This window comes from Chlamydomonas reinhardtii, chromosome 17 (genome assembly GCF_000002595.2).
Source record: "Chlamydomonas reinhardtii strain CC-503 cw92 mt+ chromosome 17, whole genome shotgun sequence".
Lineage (NCBI taxonomy): Eukaryota > Viridiplantae > Chlorophyta > Chlorophyceae > Chlamydomonadales > Chlamydomonadaceae > Chlamydomonas > Chlamydomonas reinhardtii.
The window spans coordinates 1,832,133-1,848,121 of record NC_057020.1 but is presented as its reverse complement, the minus strand read 5'-3'; the positions used below and the strand labels follow the sequence as shown (position 1 = coordinate 1,848,121).

Below are 15,989 nucleotides of genomic sequence, written 5' to 3'. Positions count from 1 at the left end.
TACGTCTGTGGCTACTGTCAACAGGGTATTGCATACGGAAACAACTCACCAAGATGAAGCTTCCACGGCGGCAACTCCAGTGCAGGCGGCCTGCGGAGCACGCGCCGTCGTCGTGGTTAAGGAAACGGCTTGCATGTAAGGGTTGGGATGCGGACCGTGGATGCGACCGTGCAGTGTTGGGCCCGGCAGACCCGTCATAGCTGTAACAAGCGTCGCGTGCCATGTAATCCTGCTTGCAAATGACTTCCGCCGCGACAACGGCCGCGTCGAACGCTGCTCTGTTGGGACTAACACAGCAGTTTGCACCGCTGCGCGCCATCATACATTCCGGCACCTGCCTGCACATCCTCCCCGCGCACAGTTGATGTCTCTACATGCCTCGCTGGCCTCTTCAGCTCGTTCGTCAACAGCGGAGGGCTACCGGGCACGGCGTCATGGCGTTTGGTTGGGATGTCCTCTGGCCATTTTTCTGAGTGCTCATGCGTGTGAGGTTGGACAAAGCAGCAGGAGAACATCGCATTGCTCAAGCAAGCAGGTATTAAGGCGCTCCCAAACTGCCAGCTGCGCTGTGCCGCTTGAAGGCGTGCTGAGGGTCGAGGGCCTTGGCGCTATAGTAATAGAGTCACAACAATCGCTTTTAAGAAGCTTCCGGCGAGCGTTCTGTCTGCTCACAGAAGCACGGCAAACTAGTAGCGCGCACAGTGTTAACGTCAACAGCGGTATGGTGCAGATCATGCATTTGCTTAGTGTGGCAGGATGTGGGCTTGGAAGCATACGATATCTCAGCAGTGACAAATGAGACGAAGACGCGTAGCGGCAAAAAAGGTTTCGCCCTGTGCCTGCCTGCGAGGCAGTCAATGCATATATGTGATGCAATGTTCAACACGCGCGACCGCGCGTTGAGGAGTAAGGCGAATGCCTCTCGAGTCACATGCGTCAGGTGACGCTGCGCACGTTAACTTGCTCCTCGCCTGATATCGCCAAACTGCGGTCTCTTTCTTCAGTGGCACCCCTATGGCGCCTCTGGCGTTGTTTTCTTCGCCTGTGCTGGCCCTGGTGCTGCATTGGCTGCCCTCTAAAACGGTCCAACATCGTCGACGCTTGCGTTGCGGTGTCTCGGCCGGGCGGTCTCCGCCTTGGCAACCTTCGCCGACTATCATAATATCACTCGGCTGCGCCTTCGCGATCTGGCCTGGGCGGCGCACCTACCAGGGACCGGCACGTACGGCCAGGCACGGCGTGGTTGTGTGATGGGACAGTGGCAAGGCAAGTTGATAAAGTCCCGTAGGGTGCAGCTGATTCCCAGAACCCAACAAATGGCATACAATTGGCAGCGGCAGGGCAAGAGTGCGCGGCTGGTCGAACGCCGGAGTTACTGTACCGACGAGTTGCTGGCTGGCTGGAAGTTTGCTGACGCGCAGGCACGGCGTGGTGGGTTGTCTCGGCTGGGAGCTGTGGGCGCCTCTGCACTCATCCGTACTCATCTCGTGCAGCAGCCTGTGGAGACGTATGATTAGCGCTACTAATTGTGGCCATAGCTCTGAGATTGGGTTGGGCGGGTTGGAGCGGGGCTAGGGTAGGGCTGGGGTAGGGTTTGGGGTACGGTTAGGAGGGGTTAGGCTTTAGGGTGTCGGTTGGAGCTGGGTTTGGGGTCCGGGTGCGGGTGGGTTGGTTGGGTTTGGGTTCTGGGGCTTCGGGTTGGGGCGCCAGGGCCCAGGGGGGCTGGGTGGTAGGAACCAAACCTTCAGGCCCCGTGTCCCAAAACCCTCTCATCCCCTCAGCCCCCCTAGCCAGGCCACATAGGTCCATCCTGCCCACGGCCAACCACGGACCCTACTGTGGGACTGTTTGCACGTGCGCTTACGCTTGCAGTTGCGCTCATCCATATGATGTTCGGGATTGTGTGCCGAAAGAGATTGATCGAGTTTCTCGCGGGATCAGTGCATCCCGGGATCCTGGGTGACGCGGTGGCCAGCGTGAAGGGCCGGCGTTGTCAGGACCCACACTAAGCCTTGACCACTACGGGTTAGCTTCAGCTCGCACAGTCTCCATGCCATCAGTGAGAGACAGCAGGAGACAGAGCTCTACGCTACTTGGATGCCGATGTGGACGGACTTGCAGCCGCAGTTATTCAAAGCCAAACGTTCTGCAAATGCTCTAGTATGCACATGCTAATGTATGCTAGTGCTTACGCTGTGGAGCGGAGCGTTTGGATGGCAGTTCTGGGCACGGAGGTGAAATCTGGCAGTCCCACCCACATTCCGCGTGAAGAAACCTCGGGGGACCCCGGACCCCGACGGCCGGAAGCAATGTGTTTCTTGGGACTGAGCCACTTGCTTCCCTTGCCCTGTCACATTGACTCACGCACACGATGCGCCATGTCGTGCTGGCAAAGGCACTCGAACTCACTACTTGCCTGCGCATCGTGGCGTTATCTGCTGGTATCATACGTTTCCCTCCCATGTACGTTCCTACCACATGCAATGGGCGCCCCACGGTCCACCGTCCGACGCAACCTAGGTTGTTGATAGCACACAGTCGCTCAGGGCGCACACCCAGCGTTTACTGAAACCAACATTGAAAGAAGGGACAGTCGAAACAACACAGGCACACCACAGCCATGCCCTGACCTTATGTCTAATAAGCTTGCGCACAGAGACGCCGGGTATTCGCCTGCAGCTTGTCGTGTTCGAGCGGCGGATTCGCTGCGCGGCGGATTATGCCGCTGCGGCTCCCAAGGCGCCCTTCGCGACCTGCAAAACACACAATCAGCAGTGGCGCTGCGGCTCAGGGGTAGCTCGAGACACCTGCGCATGAAAGCTATCTACGCGCTTTGATTAACCTGGAACGCGTGCATGGGACACAGTAGCACAACCATTGGCCAGCTCCTCTCGCAATCCACCACCATGCATCGACCCATTCAGACCCTGTGTTGTACAAAAAGCGCTTAAAAACACACCGCCGGTCGCTTTCCCCCTTGTGCTCGTCATCCTCTTGGGCCCACCCACCCAGCGGCGCCGACACCGCATGCTCGCCGTGAGGCAAAGCCGTGCCTGCCGGGTCGGCCCCCGCCCGCCAGCCACCCGCCTCTGCCCAAAAACACACACCCGTTCCTCCTGTGCTTTCCTGACACACACACACACACACACACACGCACATACACGCACATATATACACACACACCTGCAGGGTCTGCTCCGCAATGCTGAGCTCCTCGTCCGTGGGAATGACCAGCAGCTGCACGCGGCTGCCGGGGGTGGAGATGACGCCGGCGCGCCCCACGGCCGTGTCGTTGGCGGCGTGGTCCAGCTGCATGCCCATGGCCTGGACGGGTCGGACGTATGGGGAAACGGGAATGTAAGCCGTGCAGTTGTGTGAGCCCGAGGCTAGGGTTGGTGTTTACGGTGCACAGCGTGCCTCAGAGATGCAGGGAGGCAGTAAGAGAGTGGCGGCTAGTGAAGACGGCTGCGGCAGTGACTGCCGTGAGTGCTGTGGTGCGGCGGGTGTTTGTAATGACGTAATGGCAAACGGGTGTTGCGGCTCCCGCGCTCTACGCTGTGCAGCGCCGCCAGTTTGGAAGAGCAAGGCCATACACCCACGCAATGTTTGCTGAGTAGCGACCACGATGGCCCTTATAAGCTGCACACTTACGTGGAGTGGCTCTGCAATCAGCTTGCGGATGAAGGGTGAGTTCTCACCAATGCCCGCAGAGAACACCACCGCGTCGACCTGTGGGGTATGGTGTGTGGGCAGCGTGTGACTAGCAACATTCATCGCCGCAGGCCGTGTAGATTAAGAGCGTGCTGAGCAAGGGAGCGGGCCGGAGGCGATCGAGCAGCCACACAAGCACACACGGGGCACTACCGTGCTTCCTTCGGCCTCGCTTCTCCTTACATCACGAGCCCCGGGAAGCAGCAGTACCGGCAGTCCAATCGTCAGTCTCCATAACCGACAGCGAGCTCCAATAATGAAGCGCTAATGCGCGCACCTTGCCGTCCAGGGCTGCGGTGTAGGCTCCGATGTACTTGCGCACGCGGTATGTGAACATGTCCAGGCCCAGCTGCGACCGCAGCTCGCCCTTGCCCGCGCCCTCGATCACGGCGCGCAGGTCGTTGGAGCCGGTCAGGCCCAGCAGGCCTGGGCGGGTAGGGAGTGGAGGGAACCCATCACAACTGGTGGAAAAGCTAGCCCCATGTCGTTGCGAAACGAGTCCGCATGGCAGGTTCGATCTCACTTCAACAGTGGGACAAATAGGTGATGCACACTCATTTGAGTGGTTTCACCTATTCACCTTCACCTCAGGACTGTTCAATGGAGGGTCCAGGTTTGTAAGCTGTGGCGCTTTCTAATGACATCGTGCGAGGCTTCTGACGCCGTACAAGCTTATTCCCAAGCGGCTGCCAGGGGTGAGCACGGTACTGGCAACGCGGTGGTCACAGCGTGACGACATCGACACCGATGGGGGAGGAAGCGGTGAGGAATGGGCACGGCGAGGCATGGTGACTGCAGCCGAACCCAAGCGAGTGCACCGGCTGCCCAGCCATGCTGCTGCCCCCTGCTGCACGGTACGACAGCCGCCAGCCCACCCACCTGATTTCTTGTTCAGCAGCGTGTCGGTCTCCTGTACGGCACAAAACCCGCAGGCACGGGCGGTCAAGGGAGGACTTGACTTGCACCGGTTCCTGCCAGCCCCACATCCTATCCCCTTGTGCTAACACACACATGCACACACCTTGACGTTCAGGCCGCACTGGTTCTGGATGTGCAGCACCACCGCGGGGTCCATGTCGCCGCAGCGCGTGCCCATCAGCAGTCTGAGGGGCAGCAGGTGGTGAGCAACTGATGACCGGGCAGAGTATTGAGGTTTCGGGAAGAGGGTTGCTACGTGCCCATCACACCGGATTCGACGTCAAATTCGTCCGGGGATCGTGTAGCACACATGGGCCGGCCGACTCGAGCACCCCTGCAACTTTCAGTCCCCGGCCTGTCCCTTTGCGTCGCTGGTGTTTTTAGTGGTGATATCTTGAATGGTAAGAACAGGCCCCACTGCCGCGCTCTCTCGCTCACCCTTCCAGGGGCGTGAGGCCCATGCTCGTGTCCACGCATTGCCCGCCGCGCACCGCCGCCACACTGCTGCCGTTGCCTGCAGCCCACAAGCAACAGCAGCAGCCCACGCGGTGAACAGCAGCAGGAGCGGCCGCGTATGAGGAGCTGCTTGTACGGGTTGCGGTCGCGTGAGTATGGCGTGCAGGATTCCTGGAGACGGCAGTACACAGCCCTGGCTAGGCGATGACCGAAGCAACATTGAGGCGGAATGACGGTGTATTCGTGTTTGCAACAGCCCAGATGAACGCACCGAGATGGCAGGTGATGACGTTGGTGTCAGACACGGGCTTGCCCAGCATGGCTGCAGACGTCACAGGTGCGGGTGCAGAGGGGAAGGCGGCGCAAGAAGAGGCGGGGTCAAGGGACGCATAAACAGCAAGCGACACAGGCACGAACCACAACTCCTTCCATTGGCGCTGGCCGATGATATTGCAGCTTGTTACAATGCCTTGCACGAGAGTGTACGCCGCACCGCATCGCCCTCTTTGTGCATTCCACCTGTGCAGCGCGAATGCATGTGCGCATGCATGCCCCCGCCCTTGCCCCCAACCCCGCCCCCGCCCCGCCACCCCAGCCTTCCGCCACGCCGCTCACCCGCCGCCTGCTCCACCAGGTACTTGTGGCTGGTGCCGTGGAAGCCGTACCGCCGGATCTTGTGCTTCTCGTACAGTTCGTATGGCAGTCCGTACATGTAGGCGTGCGGCGGCATGGTCTGGTGGAAGGCCGTGTCAAACACAGCAACCTGCGGCGGGACGTGGGGGCGGCGCAGGTGCGTGCTTGAATGCGCAAGCGGCCATGCGGGACACTCTGCCTGGTGTAAGGGCTCGATTCCCCCACCGTATATGTGCGTACGTATGTGTGCATATGTTTGTTGCCAAACAAGTGGGTGCGTGCATGTCCTGCTTCAGAGCCCTGTAAGGCCGTGCTACAGCCTGTCTGAGGGTCCCAGGGGCAAAGCGACGGTAAGCTGTTTTGCCTCCCCCGGAGTACAGGGGAGGGAAGGGGAGGCGCAACGCTGCACATCGACCTGCGTGCCCCTGGCCTTCCGCTTACGCACAGCGGATGCTCCCCACACCACCCCCATCCCACAAAAACTCCCCCATCCGCCCCGCCCGCTCCTCCCTTGACGGTCTCCCTTCCCCTCCCTTCCACGCCTGCCAGAGATGACATGCACCAAGCGCACCCGTGCCTCCGACCGCGCCCCAACCTCCGCCCCACCCCGACCCCGCCCCAGCTTGCGGCAAGCAGATGAGGACAAGCAAGCCGGGTTCAGGAAAGTTCAGCGGCGGCAGCGTTGCCCGAGCATCCGCATATGCATCCGAGCGCTGCTGAGCTTTACGCGACCGCTGTACTTTAATCATGATCAACCAACATTGAATAGTTCAGGACAAATGGGAGAGCAGCAGCCTTCGGAGGGCCTACGCGCTGGAGCTGGCCGCTGGACCTCATGGACATGGGTAACGACGCGCCTGCTGTACCACTGTGCCTGCTGGCTACACCTTCATTTCCTCAACTAATCATGAATGTGACCCCACCTGCGGCACGCCGCTGAACACCTCCGTGGCCGCCTCAATGCCCTGCAGCCCGGGCGGGTTGTGCAACGGCGCCAGCACAGCCGCCTGCTTGATGGTGGCCGTGCTGGAGGGCGTCAGCAGCACCTGGCCCAGGGGTACAGGTGCAGGGTCGGGGTCTCATCCGCACATTTACAACTATAACTACTTGGTTGGCGGACTTACAGGCCGCGCATTAAAAAACAGGTACAGTTGAGCCCCTGGCTGGTGGCTCGGATCAAGCCGGCTCCAGTCGGCACCACCGGCCCCAGCCCTGCCCTGTCAGTCGAGGCTGAAGCTGCCGCGAACCAATCTGGGCTACTCACCGGCTGGCTCAGGTCCAGACCATGGACGATGCGGTGCCTGCGCGGCGTGCAGCGCCGTACCAAGTGAATCAAGCAGTACTAACAGCAGCAGTAGCAACAACAACAGCAATGCCATAACTTCAATATGAAACAAGCAGCAACAGCAGCAACAGCATCCGCTGTGTCAGCAACAGGTGGAGGTGTGATGGCAAGGCGTCGGCCGGCAAGCGGTGTTGCCTGACCCTCTGGCATCCGCCGCACAGGGGTTTAGCTGTTCTCGGCCCAAACATCTACCGCCCTTGCCCACTCACCCCACAGCCACCACCTCGCTCGCAAAAGTCGCCGAGACATTCTCCTTGATGAAATCCAGGATGCCCTGCTCAAACGTGTGTGGCACGTGCGCGCGGGTGCAACTCAAGGCCGACTGCCTTGGTTACGAGTCCGACGACAGGAAGCTTCTACAGCATTCCACTAGTTCGCGAGACGCACATGACCGCACGCGATGTCCCAGACCCCAGGGGTGCGGCACCAGCAGCCCCCACTCCCTTCCCTGCGCCATTAGAAGTTCGCAACCGTAGCTGGCGCCCAGTGAGCCCCGCACAGGTGGCACGCAGGCGGCTATCAAGACAAATACTACAGAGCATCCTGGATTACGAAGTTAGCCTCAGCCGGTGCCGGAGCAGTCAAAAGCAGGGAGTGGGGTGCGGAGGAACAGCAGGGGGTGCAGGGCGCGGGGAGCCTTGAACTTTAAGCGGTTGTCTGCCGAGCGACGCTCTCTCACCTTCATGGCGCCCACGTGATCCTGCGCCGGCACTTTGAGCTCCCATTTGCGCGGCTTCATGCCCGGCGCGGCGCCAGGCTGGCTTGCCTTGAGGGTGCAATTCGCGACATCGCCAATACGATCGAACTGCCCACCAAGGCCTGCTTCTCCAAGAGAAGTACCGGCCGCTGTGAACAGCTTAAACTTAAGCGAGCTGCTGCCCGCGTTCAGGACCAAGACGCGTTGCATCGTTTCTCGCGATACCTCTTGTATATCAATACCCCCTACGGTAGGATACGATACGGTGGCAATTGGCGAGGATTAGCCTGCTCAGCGAGTCGTTAGACACAATGGACAGTGCCACCCAGTGCATGCACACCGGCGCACATGCGTGCGCCCATGTACGGTATGGAAATGAGGTCGACCCCTGGAGGAAAGTGGGCAGATCGGTTGGACTGTCCTAGGAAGTAGCAGCTGCAGCGAGAGAAGCGGAGCTGTGGGATGTGCTGCCGTAATTGCAGAATCACATGACACGGACTGCATGGACGTCGTCCCCCGTCACCGCACATATCAAGTACCCCTTCCCCCAACAGCGCATGCTGAGGCCCCCAAGCGGCTGCCGTTTAATTGAGGTGTTTCGAAAATGAAGAGTTAGTGGCCAGCGAACTGCAATGGTCATACGGTTGTATGCAAGCCAGCAGTGCACGGCCTATCTTGCGACCTATGACGGTACAGGTCAGTCTGGCCGTGGTTTTGAGCAGGTCCGGGCAGGTGCTTTCGTGTTCCAACTCCTGGTGAGGCTCTAACAGTGCGAGAACGGTCAGGGCTACCCTCTTCAGTTCAGGGCTTAAAGAGCCTGGCGTACAGGGAAGGCACCCCTGTAGCAAACGGTCTGCCTGGGTCTACCCGCCCTAGCCCGCCGTGCTTTGGCTACACTTCTTGTTCCGTACACCCCCCAAAGGCACGTGCAGGTGTCCACCACTTGCTCCATCAACCGTGCGCCGCCCTCACGCCGCAGCTGTCGCCACAGCTGCCCGGGGGACAGCAGCAGCAGAAGTACGTCGGGACTTTTCTTCTCATCACCCTCTGCTTGTGCGTATACTACTGCATAAGCTACACGCCCGGTTGGCCCATGCTCAGGACTTGGCCTGACTTGGCAGACGTTTGCAGTGCTTGCCGCGTGCGCCAGTGTGTCGGGCGGGAGGGCGACTCCAGCTCCTTGCGTTATGCACATATGTGCGTGTGGTGCGCTGTGCGCCCGCGGACTAGAGCGGCATAAACAGCGGGCTACTGCATCAATGGGACTTACCGGGGTCGAGGCCCCGGGAGTAAGGGCAGTGCACAAGGGGAAGGGGTCGACACCGTGCGGACGACCCCCCCTCCCCTCCCCCCCCCCCCGCCGCACAGCGTGGAAGTACGGGCTGAGCCCTTGGCTGAGCCTTTGCTTGATCACGACTGAGCTGCCCCGCCTCGCAGGAACAGGACACTCGCGTCACACGGTCCTGTGCACCGCTCTTACTGTCAATTGGTGTAACACATGACCTGACTCGTTGACGACGCTTGCGACTCGGCAGACGCTGGTCCCGAATTGGCGAGCGGTCACAGGTCTAATTCTGACCACGCGGCGCTCAACAGTAACATAGGCAGCTACGATCAGACCCTAAACTTATAATTGCTTGGATAAATTCTAGTCAGTCTATCAGCTGTGGCGGTCACACCGAGCTGCTCCTGCGCGACCGCGGCACCGCCGCTGTTATCATTTGATGCATGTATATGCAAATGCACATATCCAATGAGTCTGTCAGGCGACGGAGCCGCCGCTGAGCATAGAACTTGACCCGTCCTCCGAGCCCTTTTTTCAACACCGTGGGCTCCCCGAGTCTAGCGTCTTATCAACCTTGGCGACGGAGGGCTTCTTAAATCACGGTGAGTCGCACAGCCATAAGCGCCACAGGTCTGTAGGAGCTCGCGTCGAAGCCAAAGCGCGAATGTTGGCTTGCGTGCTTTGCAAGCACCGGGGCGCCTGGCATTCAACAGTAGATGGGCTATGGCTTGCTCTTGTGCATTCTGTTGGCGCGTGATAGGCCCGACACGGTAAGGTTGGGTTAGCGCAGGCGCGGGGGGCCAACGACTGGTCGCCAGAGGGCGCATCCGGCCTGGACGCTGCTTGCTGTCAGCATCTATGCCCTTAATCTCGCTTGAGCCATGCTTTGCGGGGGCCTGGCCAGGGTGGCACGGAGTCGAACGCCGAGCTCTATCCGAACGCGCGGCCGCTTTGTTGCTCGGCGAGGGCCATGCCTATGCTTTGGGTAATGAATTAAAACGGTGCCACTTGTCAGAGCTTCCTAGGTCATCACTGAGCGTGAAACTTGTATTGCTCGACGCAGGCGGACTTCTCGGTGACTCCGCCCCAGCGAAGCGACCGTGGGCCTTTGCATGGCAACCGTCACGCTGGGCCGCGATACCGGAGACTCAGGAAGGACTCGAGCGGAAAGCGACTTGGGCGATCGTGGCGCTGGAAAAAAGAGGAAACCGGAGCTTGCGGGCGCCAACAGTGGGAGCTCTGATAGCTCGGCTGGTCATCTAGCAGTGGCCAGCTCAGAGCGGTCGCCTCAGCGTGCCCGTGCCACTCCGGGACTTGCGATGTCCGCATCACTCCTGTTAGTAAAGGAGGACCCAACCGAGGAGGAGGAGGAGCAGGAGCAGGGGCAGAATTGTGAACTAGATGAGCCGCCGCCGCCGCAGCAGCAGCAGCAGCAGCCTCAACAGCAGCCAGCAGCAGCCGCCGCGACTGGCGGCACTCTCGCGGCACTCAGCGGCTCTGTGCACGCCACCTCCCTGCGCAACTCCACCTCCGTACCGGGCGTCGCCATCACCGTGCAGTCGCGGTCCCTGGGCGCGCCCATTCCGGTGCAAGTGCTCGCAGCGCGCAGCGCCGCCGCCGCCGCCAGCGGCGGCGGCAAGCCGCCCAGCCACAGTGGGCTTGGCGGCTACCCGCCGGGCTCGCCCCGTGAGGACTATGACAACGGCCGCGCGCCCAGGGGGCTCGGCGACGGCGGCAGTGGTTGGGAGGCGGGCGGCGCGTACGGCGGCGGTGGCGGCGACCCCATGGCGTGGCGCAATGCGGCTGCGGCTGCGGCCGCTGAGGCGGGCGAGGCCGAGTTCGACATGTCCACGCTGCCCGCGGTGCTGCCGCCGCCGGTGGAGGTGACGGTGGCAGTGCGCGTGGGCAGCGGCGACGAGCCGCCTCGCGGCCCCGGTGGCGGCTACGTGAAGGGCCACGCGGTGGGTCTGTTCCAGCCGCAGCTGTACCTGGCGCGCATGGACTGCATCCGGTACAAGGGCATCAACGTTAGCCGCAGCAACTTTGAAAAGGTGAGGAATCCGAAAGAGTGCGGCAGCTCTCGAGTCATAGACACGACTGGACCACGCCCTGTGCTTCACTGGCACCTTTCTAGCGCCCGCCCTGCACCTCTCATTTGCCGCGTGCTGCTGCTCAGCACCATTCCCCAAACCCGTTGCGCCCCTACGCACCGTCTACATCATTACGACCACTGCCATCCTGTGCCCCGCAGGTGGGCGGCAGCAACATGGCCAAGTGGTATCGCTCCATCCGCGTCATGCCCGACCTGGAGCCGCTGGGCGAGTGGCTGGAGCGCCACGGCCTGCCCGTGCTCAAGGGCGCCGCGCGCCGCAGCCGCCCGCGCCGCGTTGTGCTGGCGAACGCGGCAGCGGCGGCGGCAGCAGCCACCGGCCTCGCCGCCTCTGGCTCCGACTCGCACGGCCGGGGCTCTCCAGGCACGTCGGCGCTGGCGGCGGGCGCAGGAGGTGGCGCGGGCGCGGGGGCGGGGGCCAATGGCTTTGGTCGGGGCGGCGTGGGCGCTGCGGCGGACCGCAGCCGCAGCAAGGGCTCGGCACCGGCGTCGCTGCTGGCCAAGAGGAAGGCGGCGGGTGGCGGCGGCTCCTCAAGCGGCGAGGATGGCGACGGAGACGGAGACGGGCCTTGGCCGCCGCGCTCTCCACGTGACCGCCTGCCGCCGCAGCAGCAGTCGCAGGGTTCCGGGGCCATGCAGCCGCAGCTGTCCGAGCTGCGGACGGCTGGCGAGCAGGAGCGGCTCTTGCGGCGCGTGTTGCTGGGGGATGGCAACGGTGCCGCTGGTGCTGACGGCGCGGCGGGCAGCCAGGGCGGCGCCGCGGGTGGCGCCGGCGGCGCCATCAACAGCAGCTTGCTGCAGCTACAGCAAAAGCAGCAGCGCTTTCAGCAAATGCAGGTGCAGCTGGAGCAGCAGCGGCTGGAGCCATGGCTTGAGCGGGGCCGGGGGCAAGGCTCGGCAGCCGGGGCACCGGGCGGCGGCGGTGTCGAGATGCGGCTGGCAGTCGACCGCCTAGCCGGTGGCGCCGCCGGTGCCTTTGCGCGCGGCCTGGGCGGGTCCGGCGCCACTGCTGCTCTGAACGTGGGCCGTGACCATGAGCGTGCGGCGGCTGGGCGAGACGACCGCGCGGAGGCGCAGGCGGACCTTGATGATGACGAGGCCGAGGGCACCGCTGCGCTTATTAGCCTGGCAGCGGCTGCCGCCGGCGCAGGAGGCGGTGGCGGCAGCGGCAGCCTCGGCACCGCAGATGCGGTGGCGGCGGCGCTGCTGCAGCGCGCCGCGGCGGGCGGCGGCGGCCGCTGCCAGGCTAATAAGCGCAGACGCGGGCGGCGCAGCAGCCGCACAGGCCGACGAGGATGCCCACGGAGAGCTGACCAAGGCACAGGTAGACGTGCTTGCGTCCCTGCGGCAGCTGCGTGCTGTGGCGGTGGAGTCAGGTGCTGCGGGCGGGGCGCTGTCCCGCGAGCGCTTGGGTGCCGAGGAGCGCGAGCCGGACGCAGCTCGGGGCTTCACAGCCCGGGACCTGTTGCGCGACCTTCGCGACACGCGAGGAGACGCCGCCGCTGCCGCGGCCATCTTGGACGGCGCAGGCGGGCCGGAGCAGCTCAGCCGCGACGGCCGCGCCGTAAGCACCGCTGCTGCTGTAGCTGCTTTGGAACGCATTGCGGTGCTGGAGCAGCAGCAGCAACGGGAGCGCGAGCGCGAGCGGGAGCGCGAACGCGAACGTGAGCGGGACCGCGAACGCGAGCGGGAGAGGGAGCGGGAACGCGAGCGGGAGCGGGAGAGGGAGCTTACTGCCTTGGCTGCGGCTGGCGCCGGTACTGACGAGGACGAGCTCGATGACTCACAGCTACGGCTGCTGCTGTTGTCCGCCGGCGGGCTGTCGCCGCTGCTGCTGGCTGTGCGCATGGAGCAGCTGCAGCTGCAGCGCCGGCTGCGGCAGCTGCAGCGCATGCAGTCGCGGCTACTGGCGCTGTGCCCCGGGTCGGCAGCGGAAGGGCTGCTCGGGCTAGGCGGCGGCGACCGCAGAGGGCTTGGCGGCGGCGGGCCAGGTGACCGCCTGGGGATGACGCCGCCGCTGGAGGCCACGCCGCCGCTGCCGGCCATGCATGCGGCCGGCTTGTCGGGCGGCGACGCACTTTACCTCAATCTTATGGGTGTTGCCGGCGGCGGCCGGGGGCCGAATGGTGGTGGTGGTGGCGGTGGTTCACTGCCTCCGCTACGCATGGGCTCGGGCTCCCGTGGGGCTATTGCATCAGGCGGTGGCCGTGATGGCGGCGCCCGCGATATGGCGCTGGAGGGGCCGGGTGTGGCGGAGGCGCTCATATCCAAGCTGGCGGCGGCAGCAGCCCAGGGCGCCGACGTGTCAGGCGTCGTGGCGGCGCTGGGGCTTGGCGGCGGCGGCTCTGGTGGCGGCGGCGGCGCAGGCGGCAATGCTGATTCAGAGGCTCAGCTGAGACAGGCGCTGGCTGAGCTGCTGATCCGCAATACGCGGATGGAGCAGCTTGGCGGGCCCGGGAATAGCAATGGTGGAGGCGGTGGAGGCACGGGTGGTCCTCTGCGCGGCGCGGCGGGCGGTGGCGTGCTGGGTGCTTCGCGCGCGGGCGTGCATCCATACGGCGGTGGACGCACAGGCGGAGGTGGAGGCGGAGGCGACCGGTATGAGCGGGAGCTGCAGCTGGGGGGTCGCGGCGGCCCCAGCGGTGACAGGCTGTGACGTTTGAGTTGTGACCTACGGCCAAATGTCGATTAGTGCATCTCCCTATGTGTGGTCGTGTGGCCTAGGGCTGTTCTGTCCTTTGTATCTTCCGGTGCACTACGAGAACGCGCTGCTACTGACGCGCGGGAGCTGGTTGGGTTGGGAGACTTCTGTGCCGAGTGGAGGGCTTGGCTGTGCAGGCTTGAGTGCAGTTTGGGTATGAGTGCATGCAGATGTGCAGTTCTTGGCGAACATCACGGGTATCAAGGCATGAGGCACGAAACAGGGTTGCGGCTAACACAGCTCTCCCCAGCACTTTGTCATGACCGCGTGTGGGGATGGTGTACGGATGGGGTCGTGGGCGGTGGAATTCACTCATGCACTACCTTACAAGGCGGGCCGTTGAAACGGATTGGCCCAACTGGTTTTGGGTTGACCGATTGGCCGCGACTACAAATGACCGTGACCTGTGATTACGGAGTGGCGAACTAGCACAGTAATAGGGCTGCGAGTACGGCAGCAAGTGAAATGAACGCATGTGCTGTACGGGCTAGATGTTGGATGGGGCTCAATGCATTGCGGGGTAACTACTACGGGAAAGGCTCTTGGTCAAGCCTTGTTGGTGATGATGCTGGTGTGTGCATGATCGCTACAGTATGCGGTGGCCATGCAGCCGCAGGCGTGCAAGCGGGCAAATGCTGGGGATGCGGGCTGGAGCGCCGTCTATTAATGTTTGCACACGACCGCAGTTGCTGTAAAGCACTGCGGGCTGGTGTTGCCAATGATGTAGCGCCATGGTTAGGCCAGGTAACTCTACTGGACATGATAACATGACAACGGGGGGAGCTGCCATCAACCCATGTTAGGCAGCGCAGCCAAATGTTCTTCATACATGCCGGCGGTTTGGGGTTGTGCTATGAATGATACGTACATGATCAACCTTTCGGCGGGCGACCTGTTGATTTGGTGATGCCATGGCATGGCCACGTGCGATGCTAAACCAGGTGGTGTCAAGGTAGTGTGTGAGGGCGTCAACTGCGGAGTATCCGGGGTTGACGCAAGGACATGAAATGCATTGCGTGACCTGGGGGCAGGCCTTCGTACAGCTTCTTTTATTGATGCACACGAGACGTTGGGAATGAATGATGGGGAATGGAATGACGCGTGAGAGATTGCGGTGCCAGCAGGCGCACCCGGTTTCCTGGACTGTCGACACTGTGCATCGGGGCATAGCGGCTAAGCTTTGAGGTATCGGAAGGGGAAAGCTCAGGTAGGGAGCATGTCAACGTGACCATGTAAGCGGCCAATGCGCTTATATTTACACAGATCGTGTGCCTGCAATTATGGCAGGGCGCGGTGGAGGTGTGCAGAGGCTGGCGTCCTGCACCAGCTGTAACTCGGCTTTGTTGGCGTATCCGCTGCTTGCTTTCGCGGTCAGAGTCTCCTGGCCAGGCCGTCAGGCCACAACCACCGGCATTCGGCAATGCTGGGGGGTGGGGCGGGGGCAGCTGAGAGGCGCAGGTCAGACGCAGGTCACGCAGCCGCAAGCCCTCAACGCGCTTGGAGCCCAGACAAAGCTCTAACCCACCAGCTGTGCGTAAACGTGGCCACGCCTCAGCATCCTTCAGATTTAGCTTGATGTCCTGCGGGTCATTAGCAAGCACACGTCCTTGAGTTCTTGCGTAACGCCTGTCCGGCTTCCGCGGCCCATGCGGCCCATGACCAGGGGAACCCCTGCCCATGACGGCCCTGTCTTCAGCTGGGCCGGGCGCCTGCTCAGTCCTTTTGGGGCTGAGCCCCCTGGGTGCCGAAGTGTCTAAACGCATAGGGCGAAGGCGGCCCTGTCGCTGGATGGTGGCCGCCCCGTGCAGGTGGGGCACGGCGCCTGGACGAGGGGGGGGGCGACTGCCCGAGGGCCCCACTCAACTCGAGACCAGGCAAAGATGGAAAGGCCGCGGACTTGTAGGTGTACACTCCTGCTCGGGCAGTTCTGGTGTACTTGCCTCGAGGGCGCTTGGCACGGGGCGGAGGACAAAGCCAATGAGTGTGCCCTGATGCTGCAGCCTCCCAGGTACCTCCCCGGGCGAGCGGGCTCCGTTTGCAGCTGCCACCCACCGCGTTAGCACATCTACGGCCGGAGACTGAAGGCGTGCAGGGCCACTGGCCCACTGTTGCACCTCATGCAGGACAGCAGGG

The 15,989-nt window shown here is 62.7% G+C and overlaps 3 protein-coding genes across 3 annotated transcripts; 2 read left to right on the top strand and 1 right to left on the bottom strand.

Moving 5' to 3' along the window:
* Nucleotides 1-28: 28 nt before the first annotated feature.
* CHLRE_17g709876v5 (uncharacterized protein) lies at nt 29-974 on the top strand. The gene is made up of 2 exons (XM_043072056.1): nt 29-135; nt 362-974. Exons 1-2 carry the CDS (start codon nt 54-56, stop codon nt 487-489), a joined length of 210 nt encoding a protein of 69 aa, XP_042914515.1. The 5' UTR covers nt 29-53; the 3' UTR covers nt 490-974.
* An 812-nt stretch (nt 975-1,786) lies between these two features.
* CHLRE_17g709850v5 (uncharacterized protein) lies at nt 1,787-8,218 on the bottom strand. The gene is made up of 13 exons (XM_001691630.2): nt 7,743-8,218; nt 7,273-7,337; nt 6,983-7,019; nt 6,642-6,764; nt 5,701-5,848; nt 5,357-5,407; nt 5,068-5,143; nt 4,733-4,814; nt 4,591-4,621; nt 3,989-4,137; nt 3,652-3,729; nt 3,184-3,324; nt 1,787-2,753 (listed from the first exon to the last, which is right to left on the bottom strand). Exons 1-13 carry the CDS (start codon nt 7,968-7,970, stop codon nt 2,718-2,720), a joined length of 1,245 nt encoding a protein of 414 aa, XP_001691682.2. The 5' UTR covers nt 7,971-8,218; the 3' UTR covers nt 1,787-2,717.
* A 1,060-nt stretch (nt 8,219-9,278) lies between these two features.
* On the top strand, nt 9,279-15,201 carry CHLRE_17g709800v5 (uncharacterized protein). The gene is made up of 4 exons (XM_043072055.1): nt 9,279-9,647; nt 10,109-11,096; nt 11,297-12,400; nt 12,480-15,201. The coding sequence occupies exons 2-4, from the start codon at nt 10,158-10,160 to the stop codon at nt 13,809-13,811; spliced, it is 3,375 nt and encodes a 1,124-aa protein (XP_042914514.1). The 5' UTR covers nt 9,279-9,647; nt 10,109-10,157; the 3' UTR covers nt 13,812-15,201.
* The last annotated feature ends 788 nt before the right edge of the window (nt 15,202-15,989 follow it).

Coding starts and splice junctions, on each gene's coding strand:
- CHLRE_17g709876v5 (XM_043072056.1), top strand. CDS start 54: ATGAAGCTTCCACGGCGGCAACTCCAGTGCAGGCGGCCTGCGGAGCAC. Junction 136..361: donor GTTAAGGAAACGGCTTGCAT/GTAAGGGTTGGG, acceptor CCCCGCGCACAG/TTGATGTCTCTACATGCCTC.
- CHLRE_17g709800v5 (XM_043072055.1), top strand. CDS start 10,158: ATGGCAACCGTCACGCTGGGCCGCGATACCGGAGACTCAGGAAGGACT. Junction 11,097..11,296: donor GCCGCAGCAACTTTGAAAAG/GTGAGGAATCCG, acceptor TGTGCCCCGCAG/GTGGGCGGCAGCAACATGGC. Junction 12,401..12,479: donor GCGGCGGCGGCCGCTGCCAG/GCTAATAAGCGC, acceptor ACCAAGGCACAG/GTAGACGTGCTTGCGTCCCT.
- CHLRE_17g709850v5 (XM_001691630.2), bottom strand. CDS start 7,970: ATGCAACGCGTCTTGGTCCTGAACGCGGGCAGCAGCTCGCTTAAGTTT. Junction 5,849..6,641: donor TGTTCAGCGGCGTGCCGCAG/GTGGGGTCACAT, acceptor GTCCCGCCGCAG/GTTGCTGTGTTTGACACGGC. Junction 4,138..4,590: donor GCTGCTGAACAAGAAATCAG/GTGGGTGGGCTG, acceptor CTACCCGCCCAG/GCCTGCTGGGCCTGACCGGC.